Raw genomic sequence first — 26,362 nt, forward strand, 5'->3', positions numbered from 1 at the left:
AGTGGGATGGGGGAGAGAATCAGAAGAGTAAAAGTGAGAAAACTCGTGGGTTGAGATAAAGACAGCTGAATAATTGAAATAAAGTAAAATAATAATAATAGACTATACAAAGCAAGTGACACACGATGCAATTGCTCACCACCCGCCAACTGACACCCAGCCCATCCCTGAGCAGCAGTCACTGCCCCAACAGCCAACTCCCCCCAGTTTATATGCTGAGCATGATGCCATATGGTATGGAATAGCCCTTTGGCCAGCTGGGGTCAGCTGTCCTGGCTGTGCACCCTCCCAGCTTTCTTGTGCACCTGGCAGAGCACGGGAAGCTGAAAAGTCCTTGACTAATATAAGCACTGCTTAGCAACAATTAAAACATCAGTGTGCTATCAACCTTATTCTCATACTAAATCCAAAACACAGCACTATACCAGCTACTAGGAAGAAAATTAACTCTATCCCAGCCAAAACCAGGACAGTTGTGCTGGTTTGGCAGGGAGACCTACCAAGACTCCAGCATTTATGCATACTCATGAAGTCGCCTTGTGATGGGCATGATAAAATTAAACCAGGTGAGCTTCAGGCTATGTGAGTGGGCTGTAAACAACTTCAGCATCATGCTGATGTACCCTAAATGCAGAGAGGACCTTTGCTACAAAGCATTAGGTCTCACCTGAAAGCCTACCAGTCTTGCACCTGGACTGAACACTGTACCAAATTTCCCAAGGAACTTCAAAAAAAGTAAAAAAAAAAAAAGTATTTCCTCAAACACAGTGGAAGGAGATCAGCCTTCTGTTACAGAGGCTACAATACAAGCCTACATCCACACTAAATTACAATACACCAGAGAGGTATTTGTGAATTGCAGTTTACTTAAAAACATGTCATAAAACACTGATTCCTGAGACACCAGAAACACCCGATCACACTCACCTGGTGCCATCTCTGCCAGTAAAGGCTCCGCAGCTGGCTGTGTAGAGGGCCACCAGCTCCACTTGCCACATCCATGGGGATATCTGTCAGAGCTGGTCCCATTCAGCCCAACAGATGAACCTCCCAGGTATGACGGCAAGCAGCCTGCATCCAAACCCTACTACAGCAAACACTATTACACCCTCCTCTGCTACGGGCAGGCTTTTGTCCAGGCTAAAGGACACACGTCAAGCGCCAACAACAACAAAAAGGGAAGGCAGAAACGCTCCCTGCCCTGCTCCCCAAAGCACATACTGCCAATTAGAGAAGTGAAAATGATACCAGGTGACTCTTGTGATCAATTGTAACCCACCCAATCCACTCAACAAGGTAGCAAGGAAAAAATTCACTATAACTGTAAATTTGGCCTGGGACCACGCCCAGCCCCCTACACCAGGGCAGCTGGCAGTGCACTCACTCCTCCTGCCCCCCAGCAGCTGAGGGGCTCAACACACCTAGCAGAGAAGTGTTTGCATGCTCTGCTTGAGCAGGGAAACAAAGCCCCAAAGACCAAAGAGGGTCCCCAAAGAGGGGAGCAGGACAAGGTGAGGCACCCTCCGGGAGCAGGTGGTGGGGAGCCTAGGGCAGCAGTGCTGTCCACACAGTTCACTGCCCAGCACCATGGACACAACAGTCTTCTGGTTTTATACAGGAAAAACAAATTTTGTATGCTTATGAATAAAATAGTCCAGACAAAAGTTGTCTCTGCTCCCCAGAGTGCTGACCACCCTGCGACTGCTTCTGGTGGAAGGCCGATGCCCCTGGGCAACTCAAGCTTCACCCCAGCATTCCCATGGGACAAGCCCTGAGCAGACTTGCTGCCCTCTCTTCTCTCTCTCCATGCTCTAATTTCTTGATTGGGATTTAAATTAATTGCAAAGATGGGGGAAGAGTTTCTGAGTTACCTACATTGTGGTAATGCAGGGTCCCTGGGCTGGGGCCATACACCCACACTGCTGGCATGCCACGTGGCCACCACAGGGTCAGCCCAGCCCCGCCACGGTGCCTGGTGCCACCAGACATGGGAAGATCATGAGTTAGGCAACTTTTTGAATCTTTCCCCTTTGCCTTCTGGGTTTTGGCAGCTGGTGTGCCCTGTCCTCCTGTCAGCAAGTGCTTCTCAAAGCTGAGGGTGGCCAGAACATCTCTTTGGAAATCAAGGGATCTCGAGCCATTTGGAGATTTCTAGAAAAGTATTGTCAAGTCAAAAGCAGAGCAGCAGTCAGGAAGATAACCTGCTTTGTTAATTAATTTCGTTTAGATAGGAGGGGGATGCACCCAGGAACCAGCTGCCAGCAGTCCAATGTAGAGAGCAGGACCAGCTGCTCCTTCAGAAGTCGACAAGTGCTGCTTGGGTCTCTCGGACACAGGGCTGGAGGACAACCAAGTGCCAGCGTATGCAGGGGTTTTCCTCCTCTAATTCTATTTCTTTAGCTCAGAATCAGGCTTAGGCTTACTGCAAGTATTGTTTTTCCGACGATTTCTCTCAGTCGGTGAGCTAAGCAAAGCTACCTGCGAAATGCCCGAGGAAGCAGCTCTTCCAGAGGCCATTACGTGTGGTTCCCCAGAGAGGGACGAGAGGACACCAGCGGCCACCAGATGGCGCCGTTGGTCCGTGGCCGGGCAGGCGGGAGGCGAGGAGCGGGGCCGCGGCCCGGTTCCCGCCACGGCCGGCGGCAGCAGCTCCGGCCGCCAGTCTGGCCCGACTGCGGGGACGATCACACCCCTTCTAGCGACTACCGTGGCAATTACCGGATTGGGTCACTGGAAATAGTAAGTTACAATAAAGCAGCTGCAGGGGAAAACATCTCCGTCTCATCTATGCAGAAAAAAATAGCCCTCCCCCCACCCCTTACTCACACAACAGCCAAGCCCTAAACACAGCATAGCAAAATTTCTTAAACAAAGGAGTTACATGTGCCTAACAAAGATTCAGTTAAGGTGTGTTTTTAATAATGCCACCATGGATCAGTAAAATACCTAAGGACAAAGCTCACTGGTCCCTTGTGAGCTACTTCCTCGGCTCTCCCACCTGTGCTAGGCCCAGCTTCAGGCTGAGCACTGGTGACTCACCCTAGCACACCCAAACCTACTCCATGAGGCACACCACGTAAGATTAGTGAGCTTTTTGTAATAGCCATTTAGTATTTCAGTGCTGATAGGAGCACAGGCAAAGTAAACAAAAAAGGTACTGAGTTGCTAACAATGCAAAATCATTAAACAGAGTCATTACTTTAGCATTAGGATCGTCCCCCACGGATCCAGGACAAAGAACATCCCATGAAAACACCCACAAACCCTTGAAAGATTTCTGATGTGTGCGCTGCTGTTAGCCAGCCGTAACTGTACTACAAGTACTGCCATGGAGTTGGTTTCAGCAGAAAATTCTCATTTAAAAACACATGCTGTAGTAAAGGTCAAATGTTTGGAGCTGAAAAATCCGACTGCGTGCCATCTTTAAAGGTCTGTCAGCGCTCTTACCAACAACAGTAGATAAATATGAGTGTAGATATTAACCAAATCTCAGTGTATAACACCCCACATTTTGTCTAACAGCATTTTTACAAACTTTAATTGCATATTATTTTTCAGAAGTTGCTGTGCAAAAAAAAGTTTGCCTCTTTTTACATGAGCATCAGTATCAAACTCACAGCTAAAGTAGAAGATGCTGTATGCTAGGCTCACAGAAATTCATTCAGTTGTTTATTGCTTTCCATTTGACCCAGCAGCACGTGGAAAGACAGACACAACGGGCAACTAAAAGGCAGGTCCAGGAACAATCATGAGAATGGGAACATCACTAAAATACAATGAATGCACACTACAATAATTGATATCATCTGTGTTTTTATTCCTATTCCAGCTCAGGAACAGAAATATTCCACTGCAAAGGGAGGCTGACAAACACGATAAAACTGCTTGCAACAAATGTAGCCCTTCCATGCCACATAACCCAACCAGCTTTTTCTTTGCGTTTTCCTTTCTGCCAGTTCACAGGAAGCATTTGTACCTGCCATTAAGACACTGCTGCCACAGGTGCAATCCAGTATTTGTCATCATTAGTGGCTTACCTTGCATAGAATTGCTTCTGTCTTTGCTGACTGGTACGATAAGGAAACAAGCACCTTTGACATAAGCAGGGCTGTCTTCTGTTTGCTCGGTTCTACTTCCTATAGAAGTGCAGTCACGACAGATTTAAATGCGTCTTTGTGCCCGGTAGACGGACTATTGCAGTAGTAAGCCAAACATCAGAACAGGACATTTAGAGGGCAGTAAGCACACTCTATTACTACCTGGCTTTATCCCAGCGACAGCCAAGGGAAAGGTAAAAACCTGTGCCCCAATGCTTGGGGGAGAAAGGTTGCCATGCCCATTCCAAAATAGTTCCAAACAAATTTCCTGGTTTTGAATGACTGCAGTATGCAAGAGGCAGATTTAAGAATATACCACACCAAGCTGAACCACGTGAAGAGTGCAAGGTTAATTGAAACAACCTGGAGAATTTCTACAGCACAGCAAGAACATAAACATTCAAGTCACTCAGACAGTAACTTGCAAAATCCAGGGCATCATAATCTCAGTGAAAGGATTTTTATTTATGAAAGTGTGATTAAGTCTCCTTGCAATATGCACACAGACAGCCCCTACTCCAGCTGTACCAGGCAGGAATGCAATGCTACAGTTCACACAAACAAGATGCACAGCCATGCTCAGGTCATTGGTTACTCAATTGTTTTTATTTTATTCAGAATGACACCTGAGGAAAGGCTGGCTAGCACTGAAATTTATCATTAAGGCTTCCTACATGTTCTAACAAAATGGAGCTATTTAAACTACTGACATTCCTTACCACAAAACTCCAATTATACCACCAGCGTCTGTAACACACTTGAAAAGAAAGTTTGAAAGCCATTTTTATAAACCTCACTTGAGAGGTGTCAAGAGACAGACACTGAACTTCCTTTTCATGCTCAAAGTAGTGATTTATGTCAGAATATTTGAGGAAAACCTCACATTTTCAGAATTGTCTTAACTACTGCAGAGCCCTTTTATTTCTCCAGTTGCCTATCAACATTGTAATAAATGAAACTACTTAAGGTTTAAAGGCTAAGAACTAGTAAAGTGATGCACATGACAACAGAGTAAAATGAATAGGTTCAAGCTTTCCATTACTAATTTGTACCAAGAGTCAAAGAGAAACTGCAGTATCTGCTTTTATTTCACTTGCCCATTTTGTGACCTCAGGAAAAACAGCTAGAGGTGAGCAGATAGGGAAGAAAAGGGTTAGAGTAGTTGTTTCTTAAAACAAACAAACAAAAAAAAACAAACAAAAACCACCCAAATACACAACACCGAAACAAAACACCCCCAACAACAACAACAACAAAAGTGTCAGACCACTACAGCCCTATCAAAAGCTTCCAAAAACTGAGAAACCTCACTATTGCAGCCATGCTGGTTTAAGGGTGCAAAAGACGGAGTTCTTTATTTGCTCAGGTGCTACAGCTGCACAACGCATACAGACACACAATTTTCTTTTCCCCCCAGAAGAAGCCTGGACACACTTGGCGAGGCACCAAAGGCGGTTATACTAAAAAGAGAATCCGTACTAAAATTCAAATGTCTGGCTGCACGGTCTCTAGCTTTAAGTGGTCTAGCACATAAAAACACTTCAAACGAAAAATAGTTCGCGAACATTAACATGCAGTGAGAGTGCAACAAATTGCACCTTACATGATTCTGCCATCACCAAGTGGTGGAAGTGCTCCTCAGAAAAGGGCATTTAGTGACAACAGCAGTAAAGGTACTCCAAAGCACAAATGCTGCTAAACCTTCTCTTTGTCATGTAACAAACCTAGTCAAATACACTAGCAAGCCTGCTCAGGGGCCTGAGCTGGAAACTAAGCTCTGCTCTGTCTTCCGCAAAGAAGGTGACTCAGCTATTCCACAGCTAAAGCCTGAACACAGGCAGTTTACAAAAGAGTACTTAACTTGAGAATTTGAGAGCAACAATGCAGGATGGAACAAGACCTCGAGCAAATCACTAGGACTTTTATGGGGGTTAAGTCTAATCCATCATGAACCACACACAGCTTGCAAACCAGAGATAAAGCTTCCTGATCATAAGCTAGCCACCTGCCCTATAAAGGAAGCTGCTGTGAACTACAGACTGCAAGACTAAGTATCAAGATACCTTTCTCAGTTATGTGGGACTGTAAGAAGTAGGCTCCAGGCACTCCCCTGAACTCAATTAATCCCCATTCTTAAATGTAAGCACTGTAACTACATGTATTTAATATATTCCACATTAAAAGCATTCACAGCTAGTTATGTTTGATCTTAAGGGAACTTATGTTCACAGACCAAATATCCCTCATAATTCTGTTCTCTCTTAATTCTATCTTGGAAAAACATGGAGAGTTTTTCCATTATTCTGCATGTTTCTGGACTTAAAAATTGATATCTGCCAAGATTTATTAGTCAAAGGGAAAGCAGAATCGGATGCATTTTCCTCCATTTCCATTTAAAATTAAGCCTTTATTTCAGTCATTTTAAGCAGAAACCTCTCACAGCAGTTGGGATAAGCAGGCTGTTATACCATTACACTGTTACATTCAGTTGCAGAGATACATCTCACTTCATACAAATATAAGCAGAAGGTGTGTTTGTGGTGAGGTTTTTCACCCCTTGGGCAAAAGCATCAAGGAGCAGTTCTTAAATGTCTCAGTGTGCCAAGTACATCATTCTGCACTCTCTGCATCAGGAGGCCGACTAGTAATGCAGTAAATCTTGCCCATGGAACACAGGGGGAATTAAACCATTGTGTCATGACAAATCTTACCTGACAGAAAAGCACATTCAACTTGCTTGAGGAATCCAGCCGTTCAGTGAAAACCATCTATATTCAGTGTTGTCATGGGTGGGGTAGAGGTCCTTAATTGCACAAAGGTACAGAGCACTACTTCTTGGATTATTTTAAGTTAAAAGTTAAGTTTAACTGAGCACTACCCTCACATCTTAACTCTTAAAATATCTGAGGCACAAGTATGTGTATGTACTTGTTTTATTCATAATTTGTCTTGGGATACCAAATGTTTTTCTACTTCAGGTGATTTAACAAAACTGTTGACCTCATTTCAAAACATCCACTGATCCATTTTTCATTCAATGGCAATATCGAATGTTAAAAGGAACATAAAAACAAACATGCACACAATTGTACAGTTTTCATAGATGTCTATTTCATTATTTGTGGGTAGCGCATTAAACAGTTAAATACATTTAAATAATGTTTAAGTGACTGCACTAATGCAGAATTTTAACTAGATGGGTAACCAATTTAACTAGAAACCAGCTAACAAGTAACTGTCTAAATACTTCAAATACAGCTCTTGTTCTAGGTCATCCTTCTTGGAAAAAAAAAAAGCCTGCTGGTCACATTGGAACATTTTAAGGCCAAATTCTTCTGATATCCCTTCTCTGCAGCAGTTTCTTCACCTTTTTAAGCCTCCAATTCCAGGCCAAGACCAAGTTTATGGCCACCAGCATTGATGCTCTTTCCATCTATCAGGGCAGACAGCGTAAGCTTCACACCTGTAAGATTTTTAAACAGCATGTTTACAACATACAATCAGAGTAGCTTTCATGCAACTCAACCCCTGTCATTACAAGTCCCAGCTGTAGCTCTTTTTCTATTTCATTACTTTCCTCTTAAAGATTTCTACAGAAGAATCCATTTACCCATTAAATCTATTGAAAGCTAGTCATGTGAATCAAGCTAGATGCTTTTTTGTAAATATCGTGTTATAAAGTGGATATACAAAGACTCTAATTGGTAAGTACACAAGAGCTCTCCTTTTCTACATGAAAGGTGTGCAAAGAAGAAAAATTATGCATAGAAAGACAGACACTTGTACCAAGGGAGGGATGGAATGAAACTACGATTTTTATTGGTTTTCAAATAAGGAACTAACCAAAGGTAATATAGCATTAACAGGTGTTTTCATATTTAAGCAGAACAAGTTAAGTTCTGGAAGGTTTTTTTACTAAATATGAAGAGCAGGAAGTGTGTTCTTTTGAAGAGTAATCATTATTTCAAGACCTGATATCATTCAATACGATGTGACCGGAGAAAGCAATGCTAAAAAAAAAGACTGCTTTGCACAGCCTAAAGCTAAGCTATCAAACACAATACAGTCCACTCCTACACAAACCAATGAGGAATATGATGCAGAAATACCATTAGATACAATAGAATTTGTCTTGTTTAGATAAAGGTTTGATGTGCAACATAAGCTACTGTAAAACATCTACTTTGCCTTCAAGACAAAATTATTCAGAAGAATGGAACTGCATATAAATACATAAATCTCAACGATTTTCTTTGTGATGCATAAAAGATGTGTATGTGACGTAATTCATGTGATAACCCTTACCTGGCCTCAGGGTCTGGGTGTAACCCACTCCAACTAGACTAGAGTTGTTCACTTTGGCCTGAAAAAAAAAACAAGACAAAAGCAACTGAAATGTCATAACTGATTAGTTCTTTGTTATCATTCAGAAGCTAGAATAACTATGGCAACACTGCCATTATCAACTTAACCAAATTTTACTTGTTCTTTCAATATCTCTGTGCTTACTAGATTCTCTTCCCAGCTATGCCCTTGCCCCCCAACTTACAGCTGAAGTAGTAACATTTAAGAGCAGACAGAATGTAAAGGCAGGGAGAATTGTTACTGCAATGTAGTTTGGCAGGTGAACCTCCCCACTCCCCTCTTTTCAGAAGGCCATAGCAATTTCCCACCACAGTCTCCCAAAACAAGCCACTTCAGAAGAATCCTCCATGTTCATATTATTACAAAATAATTAGTATCTTGCAGGTCCAACCAGTCAAGCAGCAAACATTTCATAATATCATCATAAACAATATGTGCAAAATCATTTATGTCACTTTGCATCACTTCCTCTATAGGATGACTCCAACAATCCAGGTTCAATTCTAACTTTATAACATACAGAAAACTTTTCTGCATATCACCTTTTTAACCAGTATCACCAGAGTTCTTACCATGAGAATGTGACAGAGGTCCCCAAACACTGTTTTTAAAAAAATTCTGTAAACTTACAGAACTAGACATGAAGTGTTTCTTTTACTTTTTTTTTCTTTAATAAATACATTAAGTCCTCTAGAGTAGCACAACATTTGACAGTCAGATTCTAAAAGAGACTTTGCTGTATGCAACATTACAGAATTTAAATACTGCTGGTTTAATTATAACTGCCTGGATTGTAAGAGTAATTCCTACAAGACTTCTTGGCCTATTACTTTCTTTTGCACTAACACCACACAGATTTGCAGAAACTGAAAATACACTATGCTTAGCATAACCCTTTTGGTTAGAGCCGTACTTACAGAGATAGAAGCAGTGGAATCCAACTTGTATTTAGCCGCGATGCCAAAGCGAGTGCTGTTGCTACCTGCTGTCCAAGCCAGGTTTACAGCAGTTTCAAGATTGTCACTCACTTTCTGGTAAATTGACCCACCAAATTCTGAACCATCATTGCTGCACAAATTAAGAAAAAAGTTAGTTTCCTATATTTACATAATCCCAACACTTTTTTTTTTTTAACTACTTCAAATTTTTCTTCAAATGAGAATTTCTAAAATTTGAGCTGTTTCACATTTTTCGACAGGAGAAGGGGAGATGAACAAAGGCTTCAGGGCAAAATTAACCTGCAATAATTCATGGAGAAAAAAAAAAAAAGATATTTCAGAGTGCTACAGCTAGTTCTCACACTAATGTTGAGCTAAGTACTTGAATGTAATTTCAGCTCGCATCCTTACCAAACTAACAGATAAATGTTAATAGTTAGGAAACAGGCATTCTGAATTCTATGATTACTGAATACATACGATATTCCTAAAGAATTAGATGACCTTTTTAAAAATCTGTCACAATGTTTGACATTAGTAAACTGAAATGGAATTCTTCCAGCCCAGACTATAAAGTGTTCTGTAGCTTCCTCCCATACCCCTCAATTTCCATAAACCCAGACAGACACAATCCCCATCCTTCCCCTCCAAAAGGACAAACTTCTACCTCAAAAAGTTATTTCCTAACTAAATGCACTAGAACAATGCCAATTTTAACTTAAGACTGAAAACACCATGTTCTTCAGTAGGTTTTGATCTGCTTGCTCTGAAGAACATTTAAGATCTAAAGGTAGCAAGTCTGAATAAAGTTCATAAACAAGATGTCTTACACTTGTTTAGTTACACTAAGTGTTTCATGCATTCTTCATCCCAGACAGGCAAGAAGACGAACCTACGCAAAAAGTCCAAAAGCAAAACTCTAGTCTTGCTCCAGAAACTACTCCTGGCCTACTTAAACAGTGCAACGCTAATTACTACCTCTAACAAATCTACTGCCCTTAAATTATAGCCAGATATAATTCAATTTAATGGGAAAGCTGGAAAAAGCATTATGATCAGCTCTGTGTAACTGAACTATTGCACTTCCAATTTGGATGTACTTCAGTATTTGGTAAGCTGTAGCATATATTTGGTAGCATATATTGTGCTGTAAGTGCTAACAAGCCACGGGTATTTCCTGTTTTGAAAGAGAAATACAAAGTAACATTTATCATTTATTTAGAGTTCCTATTGAAAAATGCACTCCACTTAATGGCCTTGCAAGCACCTCTTGGTATTTCAAGCATTTGTATTCTGACTAGAAGGAAAGGTAGAGAAAGCCTGCTTCTGTAAATCTGGACACAATTTTCAGTACTTACACGTTAGTGTGCAGTTGGAAGTCTCCAGTCTTGTAACCCACAGAGAAGTTATTCCTTGTCAATTTTGATTTGGCACTATCAAAAGTCATCTGATAACCAGCAAGCCAGCCTTCATAACCAAAGACAGCTGAACCGTGGATTGCAGGTCCAGCAAAATCAAAGTCAACATCACAACCTAGGTTTAGGCATTCACGTTTATAAGCTGACTTAATTTTACCACTTTTCTTTCTGAAACAGAGAAAGAGTTATCTTAAGACAAGGCTTGATCTTCCTTAATGAACTGCCAAATTCAAGCCATACGACTCTACACAATGTATCTAAATGCCATGCACATGCATACTCTAGACTGGGCCAAAGCACATCTAGCCCATCAAAAAAGCACAGGGCTACCGCAAACAGGCATTTTGTGATGAATGTAGAGGCATTTTCATGCCCCCTGCAATCTTCCAAGTACTTCTATCCCAGAAAATAAGCAAAGTGGGCTGTTGTGAAATGTCCAATACTAACTCTGTAGTGTAAGATGTGATGCTAAGAAACGGAAGCCTTTAGCATTGGGATTTGCTAATTTGGATCAATAGAAACCCATACAGACATCTCTGTCAATACAGCAGACCAGATGAATGTTTACTGACCATGGCTGTAGTTACTGCCCTAAATAAGGTAGAGTTTAACAATTCTTACCCTGTATTTGGTGAGAAAGTTGTATCAAATGTCAACTTCAAGCCTTTGGCAATCTAATTGAAGGGGAAGAAGATAAGATAAAGCTATAAATTCAGTTCTGCTAGTTAAGCAAAACAAATAAATACTCCCCTAATCTATTACCTGATCTTCAATTGCAATTTCTGTTCCCAGAGTGTTATCTGTGTTCCATTTTTCTGTGAAAGTCAGCCCATACTCAGCCCACTTGTATTTGGTCTCCAAGCTCCCATTCACTTTTCCAGTGTCTGTGTTTGATGAACCAGATGTTGTGAATTCCTAAAAAGGACAGTGTCCATGTTATACAGAAGATACATGATCCTGAAAGCATTACACAGTGCCAAAAGAGAAAAGACTTTTCTTCAGCAAACACTAAGATCTTGTTATTTTATGCAACAAGTTTAACAACGTCAGACAACTTGCCAGGGGAGAAGGGGGAACAACGCGGACAAGAAGAACTAGATGATTCATGCCCACATGGAAGCCTCCCCCCACTCCCCATCTCAACTGCAGTGTTTCTGCCACTATTACAAAATGTACAGGTTTGCAACATAACTCAGAAGGAAGACAGTAGTTACTGTAAGTATTCTCATTAAAAGCAGAAACAAGTTCTTGAAATATAAGGTTAAGTCTGATACTCCTAATGAGCAAATTAAAAATCAAACCAAGAGCCGAGAACACTATAAGGCACATAATGCAACTCCACTAAAATTCTTTAAGGATCACATATATTTTCATTATTCCAGTCAACCACTTCCAAAGATAAATTATGTACAACTGTAAAATGTCACAGAATGCCATTATTTTTCAACTTGGGGGTGGGGTGGGTGGTGATTTGGTTTTCTGTTTGGTTTGGGGTTTTTGTGGCTTTTTAAGAGAGTTCTCAATGCACCAGCCTTTCACACAAGCCATAGGCACATGTGTTTTTACTGGCATCTATAAAATTGCTATTCCCCCGACACTTTGGTTTAATGACACACAGGAAGAACACTCATGTTTGAATTGTGAGCTAAGGCAACAGTTTGATTTTATGCTTCTGGTAGAGTCTTACTTGGAATTCTTGAAAATATTTTAAAGTTAGCAATATCACTCACATCTCCTTACTAAACTAAGCAGTCCCTGATGTCTCTCACTATTTAGATTCTCACAGAGAACAGAATGAATAATTTCTGTGTACCACTATTCAGTAACTAAAGGCAATACCTAGTAGAAGTGGAAGTGTGGTTTGCAAATATATGGTTAAGGAGCTCTTTCCACTGAAATATTATTGCCCTCATGGTTTTAAAAGTTTATTATTTCAAATTTTTAAACCATGTAAGTCAAACTTTTGATCTCTGACTTCCTCCATGCACAGTATTATTTTCAAATCAACTCCTCACACTCACCTCCCCCAGAAGGAAACATAGATTTGAAATCACAAGTACTTAAGTATTCGTATTCTCACAGTCCAAGACCTACTGCACATCACAAGTGCGCATGAGACACTTCTTTCATGGTGGCTGATCAAATTTAACCACAGCCAAGACATTTATTTGTATTATGGTAGTGAACCACTAAACCATCCACACAATTGCATAATTCTAGTAAGGTCTATTTCTTGGCAAGTGACAGGGACTACATAACTTCAAGTCCAAATACCTGCAGCTTTAACTTCTTGCTTTGTGCTATTCCTACTGCACAGGGTATATGTGACTGCAACCACTGTGGTAATGCTTCAGGAGCAGCAAATGAATACATTATCTCTTATCTCTGCTTTAAAACATCTGCAGTACATACATGCCAGCACTTTCTGCTCCTGGGAAGGATGGCTTATAACCAATACAGGATTCACATGAGGGCTTGGATTTTTCAGAAAGTTTTACCAGTATTACCAGTAGTCTTCGAAAGAAATAAGCTAAAATAAGAACAACTACATCTATAATAGGGCTCTTGCACACTGTGCTTCAGTTGGGATACGGACTTCTAGAAAAAATACAGCATATAACCCACAGACCTTGTTTCTAACAGCCAGTTACACTGTTAAAGCTTCCAGTTACCAAAAAAAAATTCTACCTTTATATCTTGCAAAGTTTGCTCTAGAAATAGACAGAAGTTACAGAAGGCACTGCTTGCATGACCAAGGTATCTTGCATGGAACATTACTGCAACACTTTAATACCTTTAAAGAGGAGCCAAAGATTCAATGTGCTAATTCACCACCGACTACTTCACACAAGCATCAAGATGCCAGAAATTTCCATCAAATACAAACAGTATCACAAGGTACTTTAGAAATAAATTCTGCGTACTATGATTGATATATTAAAATAATTCAAAAACATGTCAGCTATTTGTTCACCTTCAGATATAAGATGAGAGACAACTAATAAACCTTTTTATGTTACAAAGATTACTAATCAGTGCGATACCTCTGTTACATTCAGAATTAAGTCTGATCTTTAGGGGCTTCTGAAATTATTTTACACCAAAAGTTTATTACTCATATAACCTATAAACTACTGAACAGCATCTGGAAAGTGTCCTTTCTAATTAAATATCAGAACACATCCAGAAAAAAATATAATGAATAAAAGGTATTTAAACTCACCACTCCACTTGCAGATTTTGTTTTCACATCCAGTTTCACCAACCCAAAACCTTAACAAACAGAAGTCAAAAGTTACACCAGTAGGCTTTAACTAAGACCATGCACATTTTCCAAGAAGCTGGTTTTCCAAGCTGTCTCAGCAGTATGCCACATATATACATATATAAAAACAACCATAGACTGACTCCAGTAACACTGAAATTTTAGATGCCACAGCAGGTAGAGGAGGCCACTCTAGAACAAGCCAGAAGTTCTGTTCTATCATCACCACATAGAAAGTGAGGAGTAGCCTCTCAGTTGTACACTGTACATTTAACTACCAAAAGGTGACTTCCAAGAGTAAATTTAGTGACAGACAAAATGCATTCTTTTCTGTTCCCAGGATGGCATCAGCTTTGTAGTTAATGTCATTTGAAGAGCTATCCCAATGCATTAAATTTGCCTCTCGGCACCAAGAAGAAAGATCTCAAAGTAAAAAACTGTAAAAGTGAAGTCAATGGGAAACACAGAGCCATTGGAACTGTAATATAAGTAGGTTTTATGGAGTGTCAATTCACATTGTTACCCTTAGAGTTGAGCAACAGTCTTGGTGAAAAAGCCCCCTCCATGCATTCCCAAAGACCAGAAAGAAACAGCACTGTAATGAAGCAGAATTTAACTATGCAACTGCCTGGTATTAAAGCATTTTAAAATGTTGAAGGATTCAACATAGCTATTTTCTTTCTATTCCAAAAAAGCCTATAATCTTACAGTGGTATATATCCCTTTCTATATCAAGAAGTGTTGTGGCACAGATAGATGGGTAAACAAAGTGTACTCCTAAGTTAAATTACACCTGATGCTTACATTCTTGCATACTTGTACATCTCTGACATTTGTGTGGCTAAAGCAGTAAGATCTAACAGATTTCACACCAAAACAGCCCACAAAAAGCGTCCAATGATGTTAGTGAATAGTAATGATATAAAAACAATACACCTTCCCCCTCCCCAGAAACACAGACATTTGAGCATTCAATTTTACATACAAGCTTAAAAAGGCAATTCATTGCTGCACCACAAACACCATGTTTTATAAAAGGTACTATTCTTACCATATCCTTTATTGAAGATATCTCTGGCAGATTTGCCAAGGTCTACATAAGATGGAGGAATCGCCATTGGAGCTGAAAGGTAATGGGCTAATTAATAGTGAACCTTTTACCATTGTGCGCGCACAAAAAAATGCTACCACAACTCTTTAAAGATACTCTTTAAAGCAGATTCATATATGAAGGCAGTTAATAGACAGATGGCTCAAACAATTACAGTATTCTGTGAAACACCTACAGATTTTCAGTGATGGTCACTGTGAACACTGAATATTTTCTTGACTGAGGTAATCTGCTTGTAGAGAAAAGGCATTACAAGACCACCCAGTTCTTAATTTTTCAAGTAGATTTCTCTGTACACCTTTACTTACCAGAAATCAACTAATAGTTCACATTTCCAGAGTTGGCAGTTACCACCAAACCCCAGAAATTTGAAAAGTTATAATGCAGACAGTTACTTCCTGGAGTTCCACAAAATCAAATTTGACAGATGCCTATGAGAATTACCTGAAAGGACCTACAAGGTTTTATTTTCAAAATGTAAAAAGAGTGCATATCTGTTTTGAAACATCATTTGCCCCATATTTTAAATGGCAGACATACGATTTAAAAAGGAACATCTAATGCCACTAACTAAGCAATCAATCTGATGAAGTTTCTCCCCCCCCCCCCGCCTATAACGTACAAGAGTTTAAGTTGGGGTGGTTGTCTTGTTAGTTTAAAACAAACAAGTACTAGGAGTGCTGGGTCAGTGAGAAAAGCTCTCTTTAAAAGTCCCTTTTGGGGACAGGGAAGCTCTAGCAATCTCACTGTTAAAGAACCTGTCATTCAAGACTAGCTAGGACCCAGCCTCCCTGGCCTGATGGATAGATACCAGCCTAAGGTCTCACACAGGCCTGCATGGTCCTCCTCCCTGTGAAGATACACTCTATCTGTACCTTCCTTCGGTGACTTGTTTTCCCATGATTTCAATAGCAAAAAGCCACTGTTACAGAGGCACTGTATTTTAAAGTTTTAAAATACCGAAAATGAAGCATATTTCAAAGAGTTAATAACTGCCCCCATGCTGTGAAAGGGGGAAGAAAAAGGGGGGGACAACAATGAAACTAACTAGATAAGTGCCATAAAAAGGCTAAACACAAGCAAACAAAAATCTTTATCTTTTCAAACTGATTGGTCACATTTCTTTTGCAGAGAAAGTCAGATTAACATAATTGACTGTTTATCTTGCTCATGTAGGGTTTCTCTTGTTTTGTTTGTTTTAAGTAAATGGAAAAATATCTTTAGAACCTCAAAAATAACAAGGGCAGTACTCTCACATGTTAACTTTCAACTGAAAGCAGAAAAGATTACTTTCATTTTTATATAGTACTTTTAACCAGTATTTAAATTTTCAACATCTGGCTACAGAATTGCTTATCTTCTGCAGATCTCCGCAAGATCATAAGTGTATTCAATAATACAAGATCAAGGCAAGCTTCCCCCCCCTCAAAAAGGTTTACTTCCATCTTTTCATGTCCTTATCTACATAAAGGGAAAACTTTCCTGGAACACCACATTCAGAAAAATTTCCTTTAGGGCACCTTTCCACTAGACGGACTGTTGTTTCAGAATAGCATCCACATAAAAAAAAACCAAACAACCCACTAATTACACCTGCCATATATAGCCTAATTGTATGAACTGTTACTATTTAAAAAAAAAAACCCACCACACTATTTTAGCAAGCAAAAGTAAGGCACAAGACTGTTTCTTATCTTTCTACAGTTTCTAATGCAGTTTTCCAGAGTACCTTACTCCACCTCCATAAGCCATAAGAGGATAACTTCAACCTCCTGTGAGCAAAAACATTTACATTCACAGTTTAACTAAAAAAAAAAAAGCAAACAAAACAAAAAAAACCAACCCAAACCCTTCTTTAGTAAGGTGTTCTAAACTCTACAACCAGGTCACTACAGCAAGATGTCCATTGCTTGCACAAGAACATAAAACAAGCCTGTTTTTCCATAGAGTTAAAGTAAACTGTCTCTTAAAAAACAAACAAACATGAAAATGACTTGGAGCATTTGAAGCTTAAAAAGTCTTAGCCCAAGTTCAAGTCCATAATAAATAACATGTCTTGAGAAAAAAAAAATTCTATAGCAGAACAGATACTAATCCCAGTGACAAGACATTAAATGGTTCCTATTATTTATTCAATAAGAAGCAGCAGGTGGTAGACCAAATTACAAGAAAGTGTGGGAACACTGCTCTTTCCCCTCTAAATTTCTCCTGTACAGCAACTGTACAATTCATTAGCAGTTTAAAATAATTTAGAGAAGGTTTAGCTATGTGTTTTTCCTTTAATGAATAGGTCTCACTTCTAACTAGCATCTTGAGAAGAATAATTATTTATAGTTTTAAAGTTTTATACTAGCCTTTAGCACAGACATGCTTTTACAGTATAAATAAACAAGCTTTTTGCATTTGTTTTCAATGTTTCCAATCTGGCTAGACAACCATTACAGACAAGATTTATGCTAAGCAGTAATGTCCTGAGAAGTTAACAAACTGGTATCTGTGTCTAAATTCAAAGGATTACTACAGTAAAAAGGATGTTGCCGTTTTATCTGGCCTAGTTAAGCATCCTTCCCACTGCAAGAAAACCAACCAGTATTTGTCAGACATTCCAGCCTATAGATGCAAGTTTTGTGACAAAAAGTTAAAAGAGTACAACTGTCACACTGCTGTTCTAATCCTATACTAACAGGGATGGACAAGGACAAAAGAGGAAACCAAGAGTTAATTTTGGTTATACTAAATACCTGATAAACCAGTGCCACCATCAGAATGCTCATTAAATGAAAACAGGGCCAAAAAAAAAAAAACCACACCACCATTCCTGTGTCCTCCAATGTTGGCAAGTTAGCTAGGTCTGCAAATTCTTATAATCAGAAGTAATTTTCTTCAACTCTATTTTGAAGTGTCTTTCACTTAAAAACTACTGATTTAAAGTGACTAAAGTATAAGTACCATTTAACAACAAGAGGTTTGTTGTGAAAGCAGCTATCAGATAATCTTATTCCTCACTTCAAAAACACAGAATCTACTTGAATCAAGTGGGAGCTCCACCCTCATCTTTGTTTCATGCCACCTTAAAAAAAAACACCTTTAATTAATCTGTTACTCAAGAGCCACAAACATGCTTTCTTGTTCTGTAAAAAGAAAAAAAAAAAACAAACATTCCAAGAACGGAAAGATGTAGTAATGTTATCAGAATTATTATATCGCAGTTTTCCTTCGAGGTAATATTTCAAAACTCTCTCACACCCTACAATTAAAGGAATGCCAAGGACTTCTATAAAGATTTCTAACAATTTTAAGATCTCAGGATACTGAAGATCAGGCTAGAGGCTAGATCAGGCTGTAATAAAAAAACCTAAGTACTCATGCAATTTAAAAAAAAATGCCAATCACTACATCGAAATTGTTTTCCAGTAGCGTAAATAGCAACAGAGAAATTTATATTATTCAAAAAATACTTTGTTAAAACACATTAGACACACCACTAACCTTTAGATTTACACTGCTGCTAAAGCTTAAAAAATCCCCCACCTCATTACCCTTGCTTCAACTCTGTCCCTACTTACATCTCGGAGGTGGACACGCTAGCCTAGCAGCCATAGTTAGGCCAATTTAGAGACTCTACGGAGAAGAGAAAGATTAAACATCTCAAAATTAACTACGTGTTCAGAAACTGAAAGCAGGGGTAAAGCAGAGCCTTCCGGAAGAGAGGGACACCGAAAGGGAGAACGGGGATGCGAAAAGCCCGGCCGGGACGCATGGGGAGGCGGCACACCCTTCCAGGGAAGGGCCCGGGCGGCGGCGCCCAGCGCCAGGTCGTTCCCCCGCGCCCAGGCCCACCGCTCCCGGCAGGCCCGCCGCCAGGGCGAGCGGCGCCCGCTGCCGCTGCAAGGTGAACTCCTCCACGCGGCCATCTTGGGCATCCCGGCCTGACCCCCTCCTGCCGCCCTTTATGTAACCGCGGCCCGGCCCGGGCCCGCACGCCGAGAAGGGCGCGGCGCCTGCGGAGGCCACGGGGGGAGGCGGATGGGGACAACGCGTGCGGAGAAACCCCCCCCTCCGGGCCGCCCCCGCCCCGCCCGCCCCGCCGTTAGCCTGGACTCTGGGGAAGGCGCCCCCGGCCCCGCCGCCCCCGACTCCGCGCAGCCCCCAGCCCCGCTCGCCACCCCTCCGCCCGCTCGCACACGGGCGAGCCCCGCCCGCCTCCCCTGCTCCCGCGGGGCCGGTCGCGGCGCGGGCCGGCACCTGGCTAGCGCGAGAGGGCGGCGGGGCCGGGCGGAGCGGGGCCGGGTCTCGCCGTGAGGAGGCCGCGCTGCTGCAGCCGCTGGCACTGGAGGGCGAAGTGAAGGAGACACCGATCCGCCCGCTCGCCACCGCCGCGCAGGACCCCAACGAGCCGGGGCCGCCCCGCCCGCCGCCTCTCCCGCCCCCCGCACCGCGCCGCCGCTCGACCGCCGGGACGCGCCGCCGCCCGGGGCCCAGAGCCGGGGTGCGGCGGGAGACGCCGCGCCCCGAGCGAGAAGCCGGGCGGGCGCGCCGCGGGCCGGCAGGCGCTCGGAGGGGCAGCCCCGGCGGCGGAAGGGGGGTCCTGCGGGAGGGCGGGCCTAAGGTGGCGGGCGGGGCCGGTAACGGCCGCACCAGGCGCCGGCTGGGTCGGGGGGGGGGGGAAGCGAAGCCTTCTAAGGCGCAGCCGGTGGGGCTGCGGCGGCCTTCGGGTGCCGTTCTTCAGGGGGAGCGGAGCTGGGGAGTGACAGAAAGGGCCAGGGGAGCCCAGCACCGCCCGGGGGGACGGCAGGGCAGAGGCCGCCGCAGGTGCCGGCTCCTCAGCGGGCCTGTGGTGGCCACACCCCAGCAGCATTTCTCCTTCGGAGAGTTTGAGTAAATAGACATTCTCCTCCACATGGGGATGGGAGGCTGAAGTGCGGCTGTCGGCAGTACTTACGGGAGGGTCCATGCCCAGGGCCACTGCCCTTCCCGAGAAACTACTAGTCTTCGTTTCAGGGCCCATCTGCCTCCAGTCTTGGCACACCGACTTGTGAAGTCCTTCACCTGGGAACAGCCACGGTCAGCGGCGTTTGCCCGGAGAGCGCTTGTTAGAGGCAGCCCTTCTCCTCAAGCCCCCGAGAGCCCTTCCCCACAACGGCCAGCCCTTGCGGAGCCCTGGGGTGAGGACGCACTGCCCAGCATCCCTCCACAGGGATGCTCACCTTCGCTCTCACACTTCCCACAGCTCTTTGAAAGTCTGAACGCATTACACCTAACATGCTCTCCTGTTGCTACCGCAAAACCCAGACACACAGCAACATCTAGTATCATGGCTGTCCCATGGCTGATCTGACAGCTTGTACTCCATCTAACAAGGTTTGCTACCTCTTTCAGAAGATGCCACAGTCTCTCCAATTGCCTAAGCTCCACTTGTACCTTCCAGTCACCTCCCACCAGAAGACCCCCCCACACCCCACAACAGAAGACAGCGTATCTCAGGTGAAGAGAAGCAATAACCCTCAGAAAGCTTTCTTAGATAGTGCTGTCCTCATTATAAATAAGACCTCTTGGAGAAAACAGTCAAATGACTGGTCTGCAGCAGTCACTGCACAACTCTGCCGGAGGAATCACCGAGTCACCAATGCAGACCATTACTAGGCCAAGGAACTGCAGGACAGGCATTTCTGAAATTCATAGTTCTCCCCTGCTTACCTGGATTATGACACAATCAAAATTCCTCAAGAAAGTAAAAATAATTTACAAATGCAAGTTATACTTGCATAGTATGAAAAATATCATCCAACACTACCAATTTACCAGAACACATGGTACAACAGTAATTTTCCAGGTTATTAAAAAGAGAACAGAATAGCAGCAAGGCCCAACACAATGCCAGTCAGCACCTGCTAGTTATATCAAAAGATAAGCAACTGATTTTTTTTTTTTTGGTGCAAGTCCAATAGCTTCACATCAGAAGACCCAACAGGTTAGTAAGTTTCATTTTGATATTTTTAAATAAGACAGCCTGGCATTCCACAGAGATATGTGGTGATGAATCAAGAAGGAAAACCACATGCTGAGAGAATAAATAGCAGTAGGAAAAGAAAATTAGTGTATCTTATTGTGCACGGGAACATACATTAGGAATAAATAGAGATCTGATTAAGTAAAAATAGATTGTGACGTAAGTTGTTCATTATTTAAAGACATACATTTATTATTCATACCCATAGTATAAATCCATTCTGAATAAAAGTTCAGTTACTTACATGAGACATCACCTTTTTGCCTTTTTTTTTCTTTTAAAGATTAATATTTTAGTCATGGTTCAGCTCTATTTTTAGCAATCCAGGAAAGTAATTACTGCTCCACCCTGAGCAAAAAAAGCAATTAATCACTTGCTTTGTGAGACAAAGCAGAGACATAATCTGAGACAGACAACAGCACACAAACTCCTCTGCATTAACGTTCCAGGCTTCTGTAGCAACAGTCTCTGCCTGCCAGTGTTTTTCATTCTCACTCTCTCCATTCCTCACTTGTACAACCATGCCTTATTTCTCACAGCATATCTGCTAAAGCTCAGAGTGCCAAGAAAGGCACACCTGAAGGCCTGCAATAGCAAGGCCTAAATTACTCTGGACCTTTCTTCTTAGCACCCTCCTCATACCATTAAGCGCACACACCTCCCATGCAGGTGTGCTCACTCTAAGTGGGCTGGTTTTCCATTGAAACTAAGGAGCTCTCGGGTTTTGTGCCACTTGCAGTTTAACTATTACCACTTCATATGAATACAGCCATGCATATGCGTAACTGACATCACAGTGTCATATGTTTTACTGGTGCCTTGGAAAAAAGAAACTCACACATCACTACCTAAGTTTACTACAAGAACATGCCATTGAACAGAAACTCTGCTTATGTCTCCATATATTATAAACACAATTACTGAAGTAGTGTATGTGACCAACAAAAACACAGCAAGTGGCTACAGTGCATATCAGTGTCCATCAAACAGCTTAGGTAAGTTTATGTTCACTTCTAACATGAGCCTGAAGTCATTGTCTGCTCTCCCCTCCAGATGCAGATCTTCAACGTGAAGATTCGGTAGAGAAGAAACCTTAGCAAAAGTCTAGCAATGAACAACTAAGTAAATTAGGACTCCTCATTCTGAAACAAGTTGACCTAAGGGATATAGCAGAGAATATGAAAGTATAACCAGCAGAGAAAGGGTGGAAAATAGTTGAAGTTAGCAGGAAACAAGTTCAGAACAAGCAAAGCAAAGATTTTTTTCCACCAAAGGAGTGCCATTCAGTGGAATTACCTGTCACAAGAAGCTAAATGTTTATATGGGCTCCAGGGGAAACTAGACAGGTTTGTGGAAGAGAAATCCAGTGAGGATTACTAATTGCTAATCTATTCAACCATTACATATGGCTGTATGGCCTCTTTGGAGTCAGAAAATCCCTGAGCTGCAAATGGAGGTAGCATTTAAGCTTACCTTGTTCTTACACCCTTTTTTTAGCCATGTGTTGCCTAAATCATTGCTTAATTCATTGTCTCAGGCAGGAATATTAGGCTAGCTACACCTTTTGTTCAATACCATACAACTGCCCTCATGCAAACCAGGCACCTGGAAAGCCCTAAGAGGGCAACCAGAAGAGGCCCATACTGCCTGGATCCTTTAGACTGACAGACTTAATGCCTTTAATTTTTTTCCCCAAGCAGTTTTAAGTAGCCTTCTTTCAGTTTAGCTTAAATAATTAGGAGGAAGTTGAACTTAAACCAGATTCTAAGATACACTTAAAACAACAGGTCCACACAGAAGCCAACACATTTAAATCATCTGATACAGATACATATGTAGATAATCCCTTAGCTCAGAGGAACACCAACAAATATTAGCCTGTGATTTTAGAGCTGAGAAGGCAAACAGAAAGCAAATCTGAGAAAGCCAACAAGGGAACCAACTTGCTTGCAGGCCCTACTAAGGCTAATGGAGACACAGATCACCTTACAGCTACATAGCTAATGAAAGCTGATTGCCCATAGCTCTACAGACAAAGCAAACTAAAAATCCAGTCCTTGTTATGGCCTGTGGAGACACTGCACACTCTTCTAGTACATGTTCAATGCCAAAGCACCCTATTCCCAAATAAACAGTAAGAGGAATGTGGAAAAGGTTCTGTTAAAGAGCAAGGAGAAACTGAAATGAAAACCAACCAACACAGAAGAGCCTGTACTTATTCCTTCTTCTGGTTTTATCTTTGGTTGATCGTAAATTCTTTTCTTTCATTTTTCTTTCTGTTGCAGTTTCTATTGCCTCAGGATCTTTTTTTTTTTATCCTCAGTAGCTCAAGGAATGAGCAACTTTTTAACAAAGCTAACTACTACCTGATAGATCTACAAGCCATCAGATTTCCTGACACCCTGAAATAAGTAAATTAATAGGCTTCATTCCTTGGAGGAGATACCTCCTGGAAAGGGAGGGGCAATCAAGTAGTCAAATGCTGATTTGTAAGCAAAACACAACCATTCATGCAAAACTCACGGAGAAACTTGAAGAGATATACCCAGTGTTCCTAAATCACTTATGTGGAGCAATAGGTTTGAGTGATTGGTGCAACAATTCTCACCTGAAGTAACTATGAGAACAACTACTAATTTCTGCTGTATCGTTGACATTTCTGCTCACGGTGCAGACTGTAGCAGTTACTGTGTCAGATGGATGCATGGCACTTAGTTTTAGAGGTTACAAATTTTTCAATTATCTCACGTTTTTCATAAGAAGTTGAATGAGGATTACATGCCTCAGAAAACTCAGTGCATTTTATACCGAAGAAATTACATCACAGAGCAACAGACCTCCAAGACTTTACTCACCTAGCTGAAAACAATTTGGTTGCCTCCATGAAACTGATTGCTTCTCTCGCTGTAAAACTTGACCTGGTGAGGGACACAGGTGCACAGGATGCTGAACAATGTTTTTATGGCCATGTCTCTCACTAAAGCCACTGCAGGGTTAAGCCTAAATTCTGCAAATAACAATGTGAAGGTGGGGGGGAACAAAGCAAAGCTGAGCTATGGTGGAGGAGGAAACCTGGAAGGCTGTGCCTAAGCCATCACAAGTTATGCACAGTGTTCAGAAGTGCTAACAGGGGGCTTGGGGAGGGGGAATGGATAACAGTTTGCATCCAAGCAAATCCTTCCCTGAGAAAAAAATGTGCTTCCCTGGCATCACAACCTTTTACATTATTTATAGGGTGTCCTTATTATGCTCAGAGTATTCTGATGATGGTCTTTACTGTAAACTGCTCTGGATGTGTAGCTCCAAACCTGAAAGCATCTCTACAGTAACAGCACATGTTGTTGGCCATTTGATTTTTGAGGGACTAAGTTTTCTTCTTCAACAAAGAAACAATGTAAAAATCTTAATAATGTTTGCTGTCATCCCAACCTGCACTTCAATCAATGTCTCCCTGAAGGTAAGTCTTTCTTAAGGTCACCTCTCTTTCTAGGGTGCCTGTTTGTAGAAGGCTTTACAAACATAGCAAGTGATGGGAGGCCGTTTACAATAGTCAAGCTGCAGGAGCTTCACGCTGCTGTAACCTGAGCTCATGCCCCAAATGGCCTCGGACTTCGAGGAAGCTGCAGCCGGGGACAGGCTGGCAGAGGTCTGAGATGGGTGCATGCCTTGGCTCCCGGAGGCCGTCCCCTCTGGGCAGGTAAGGCAGGTTGACTCGGGGTAGGGCCACACTGTGGAACATGGGTCTTTAAACAAGTAGAAAACCGCAGATTTCTGGAAGCAGACGTGTTAGGGGTAGGTCGGTGGTGCTGAGCGACAGGACGAGGCTGAGCTGGTCAGCAGGGCCCCGCACGGTGCTGTGGGGAGTTGCTTTTTGGCTCTGGGTGCACTGTTCGGCTGCAGTGGGTGGATGCAGTGCCAGTGACCCTTGAGTGAGCTCGGGACCAGACATTGCCCACCCTTAAAGAGTGTGGGGTGGCCTCAATTTTATCCTAGAGGCACATAGGAATAAAGTGCCTGCTGTACATGTCCGCTCTGTTCTTCAGCCCCAGCAGTCAAGACACTTTGCTGAACAATAATTCCCTGGCTGCTGCCTTTCAGGAGCACAGGCAGTGGAGGGCAGGCTTTCCCGGCTGGCTGAGCACGGCCAGGTCGGGTTGTAGGAGGGAAACTGAGCTGTAGATGCTGAGATAGAGCCCAGAGTTTCACAAAAGGGGGGGTGGGTGTGTTTCTGCCACCCTTTGTAAAAGCAAACTGACATTCTGTATTACACCGAGTGCTCATCGGTAGCTCCCGCACCACCCGGCCGCACATCCCATGGGGAAACAGACAGCATAGATGGAGTTGACCTAAAACCGACTGATCTGTGAACAGCTGGAGTTTCACCAGAGCAATCTGACGCAGCTGGTTATCTGGGAGGAGAGGCTTATCTTGATAGGGCAAACCTGTTATAAAACCTACAAGAAGTGATTTATCTATGGATCCATTTTGACAGCTCTCATGCTAACAAATACGAAAGTAGTGAATGAATTACGTTTTCCACCTCCGTGACTGCCTTGGAAAACTGTGTGGACCACACCCTCACGTGGCATGGGCATGTGCAAAGGAGCAACTGTTGCCAACGTATGTGAATTCTCCAGTCCTTCAGGGATTTGCATTTTCATCTGAATATAAGATATTAGAATACAAAAAAAAGATCTGTGGGGTAATCTACTCTCTCTCTATGGCAGCTTTTTCCTCTTTCACAGATATTTGACTCTGTGTGTACGATGATGTTCTAGTTAGTTACCAGGTGCTCAGTGCAGGTCTCGGTGCAGCAGAGCTGCTGATAGTGATTCTTATAATTAGGTTTGCCTAACAACTCCCAGTAAAACGTCATGTTTTAGTCATACATTATTTCATTGACTCCTTTTTATTTTAGTGGAGGTTCTAGTCCAGAAATTTGTGTCAGCCTGAATGTTTTCTCAAAAGATTTGATTAAAGTGTTCAGTGCTTTATATGGGAAAAATGCTGTTTACCCAACCAAAATAGTTCTTACAATGGTTTAATTGAGAAGGCTCTGTGCTTTTCATGTTGAAAAAGGTATTTCAGACATCACATGGAAGGACTGCCCTTTTGCTGTCTAGTAAAACTCACTCACTCAATCTATACATTTCAGAAG

The 26,362-nt window shown here is 42.2% G+C and overlaps 1 protein-coding gene across 3 annotated transcripts; it reads right to left on the minus strand.

Moving 5' to 3' along the window:
• Positions 1-6,471: 6,471 nt before the first annotated feature.
• Positions 6,472-19,712, minus strand: VDAC2 (voltage dependent anion channel 2). 3 transcript variants are annotated; one of them, XM_072869918.1, is made up of 10 exons: positions 19,440-19,712; positions 18,761-18,815; positions 15,135-15,206; positions 14,042-14,091; positions 11,581-11,733; positions 11,440-11,492; positions 10,759-10,986; positions 9,380-9,530; positions 8,403-8,460; positions 6,472-7,560 (listed from the first exon to the last, which is right to left on the minus strand). In XM_072869918.1, exons 2-10 carry the CDS (start codon positions 18,792-18,794, stop codon positions 7,469-7,471), a joined length of 891 nt encoding a protein of 296 aa, XP_072726019.1. In that variant the 5' UTR covers positions 18,795-18,815; positions 19,440-19,712; the 3' UTR covers positions 6,472-7,468. The 3 variants fall into 3 exon arrangements, with proteins under 3 accessions (XP_072726019.1, XP_072726020.1, XP_072726021.1); XM_072869919.1 differs by lacking the exon at positions 18,761-18,815 and having other exon boundaries at positions 19,440-19,699; XM_072869920.1 differs by lacking the exons at positions 18,761-18,815; positions 19,440-19,712 and adding an exon at positions 18,144-18,210.
• Between the last annotated feature and the right edge of the window lie 6,650 nt (positions 19,713-26,362).

Source organism: Ciconia boyciana, chromosome 8, assembly GCF_034638445.1.
Source record: "Ciconia boyciana chromosome 8, ASM3463844v1, whole genome shotgun sequence".
Classification (NCBI taxonomy): domain Eukaryota; kingdom Metazoa; phylum Chordata; class Aves; order Ciconiiformes; family Ciconiidae; genus Ciconia; species Ciconia boyciana.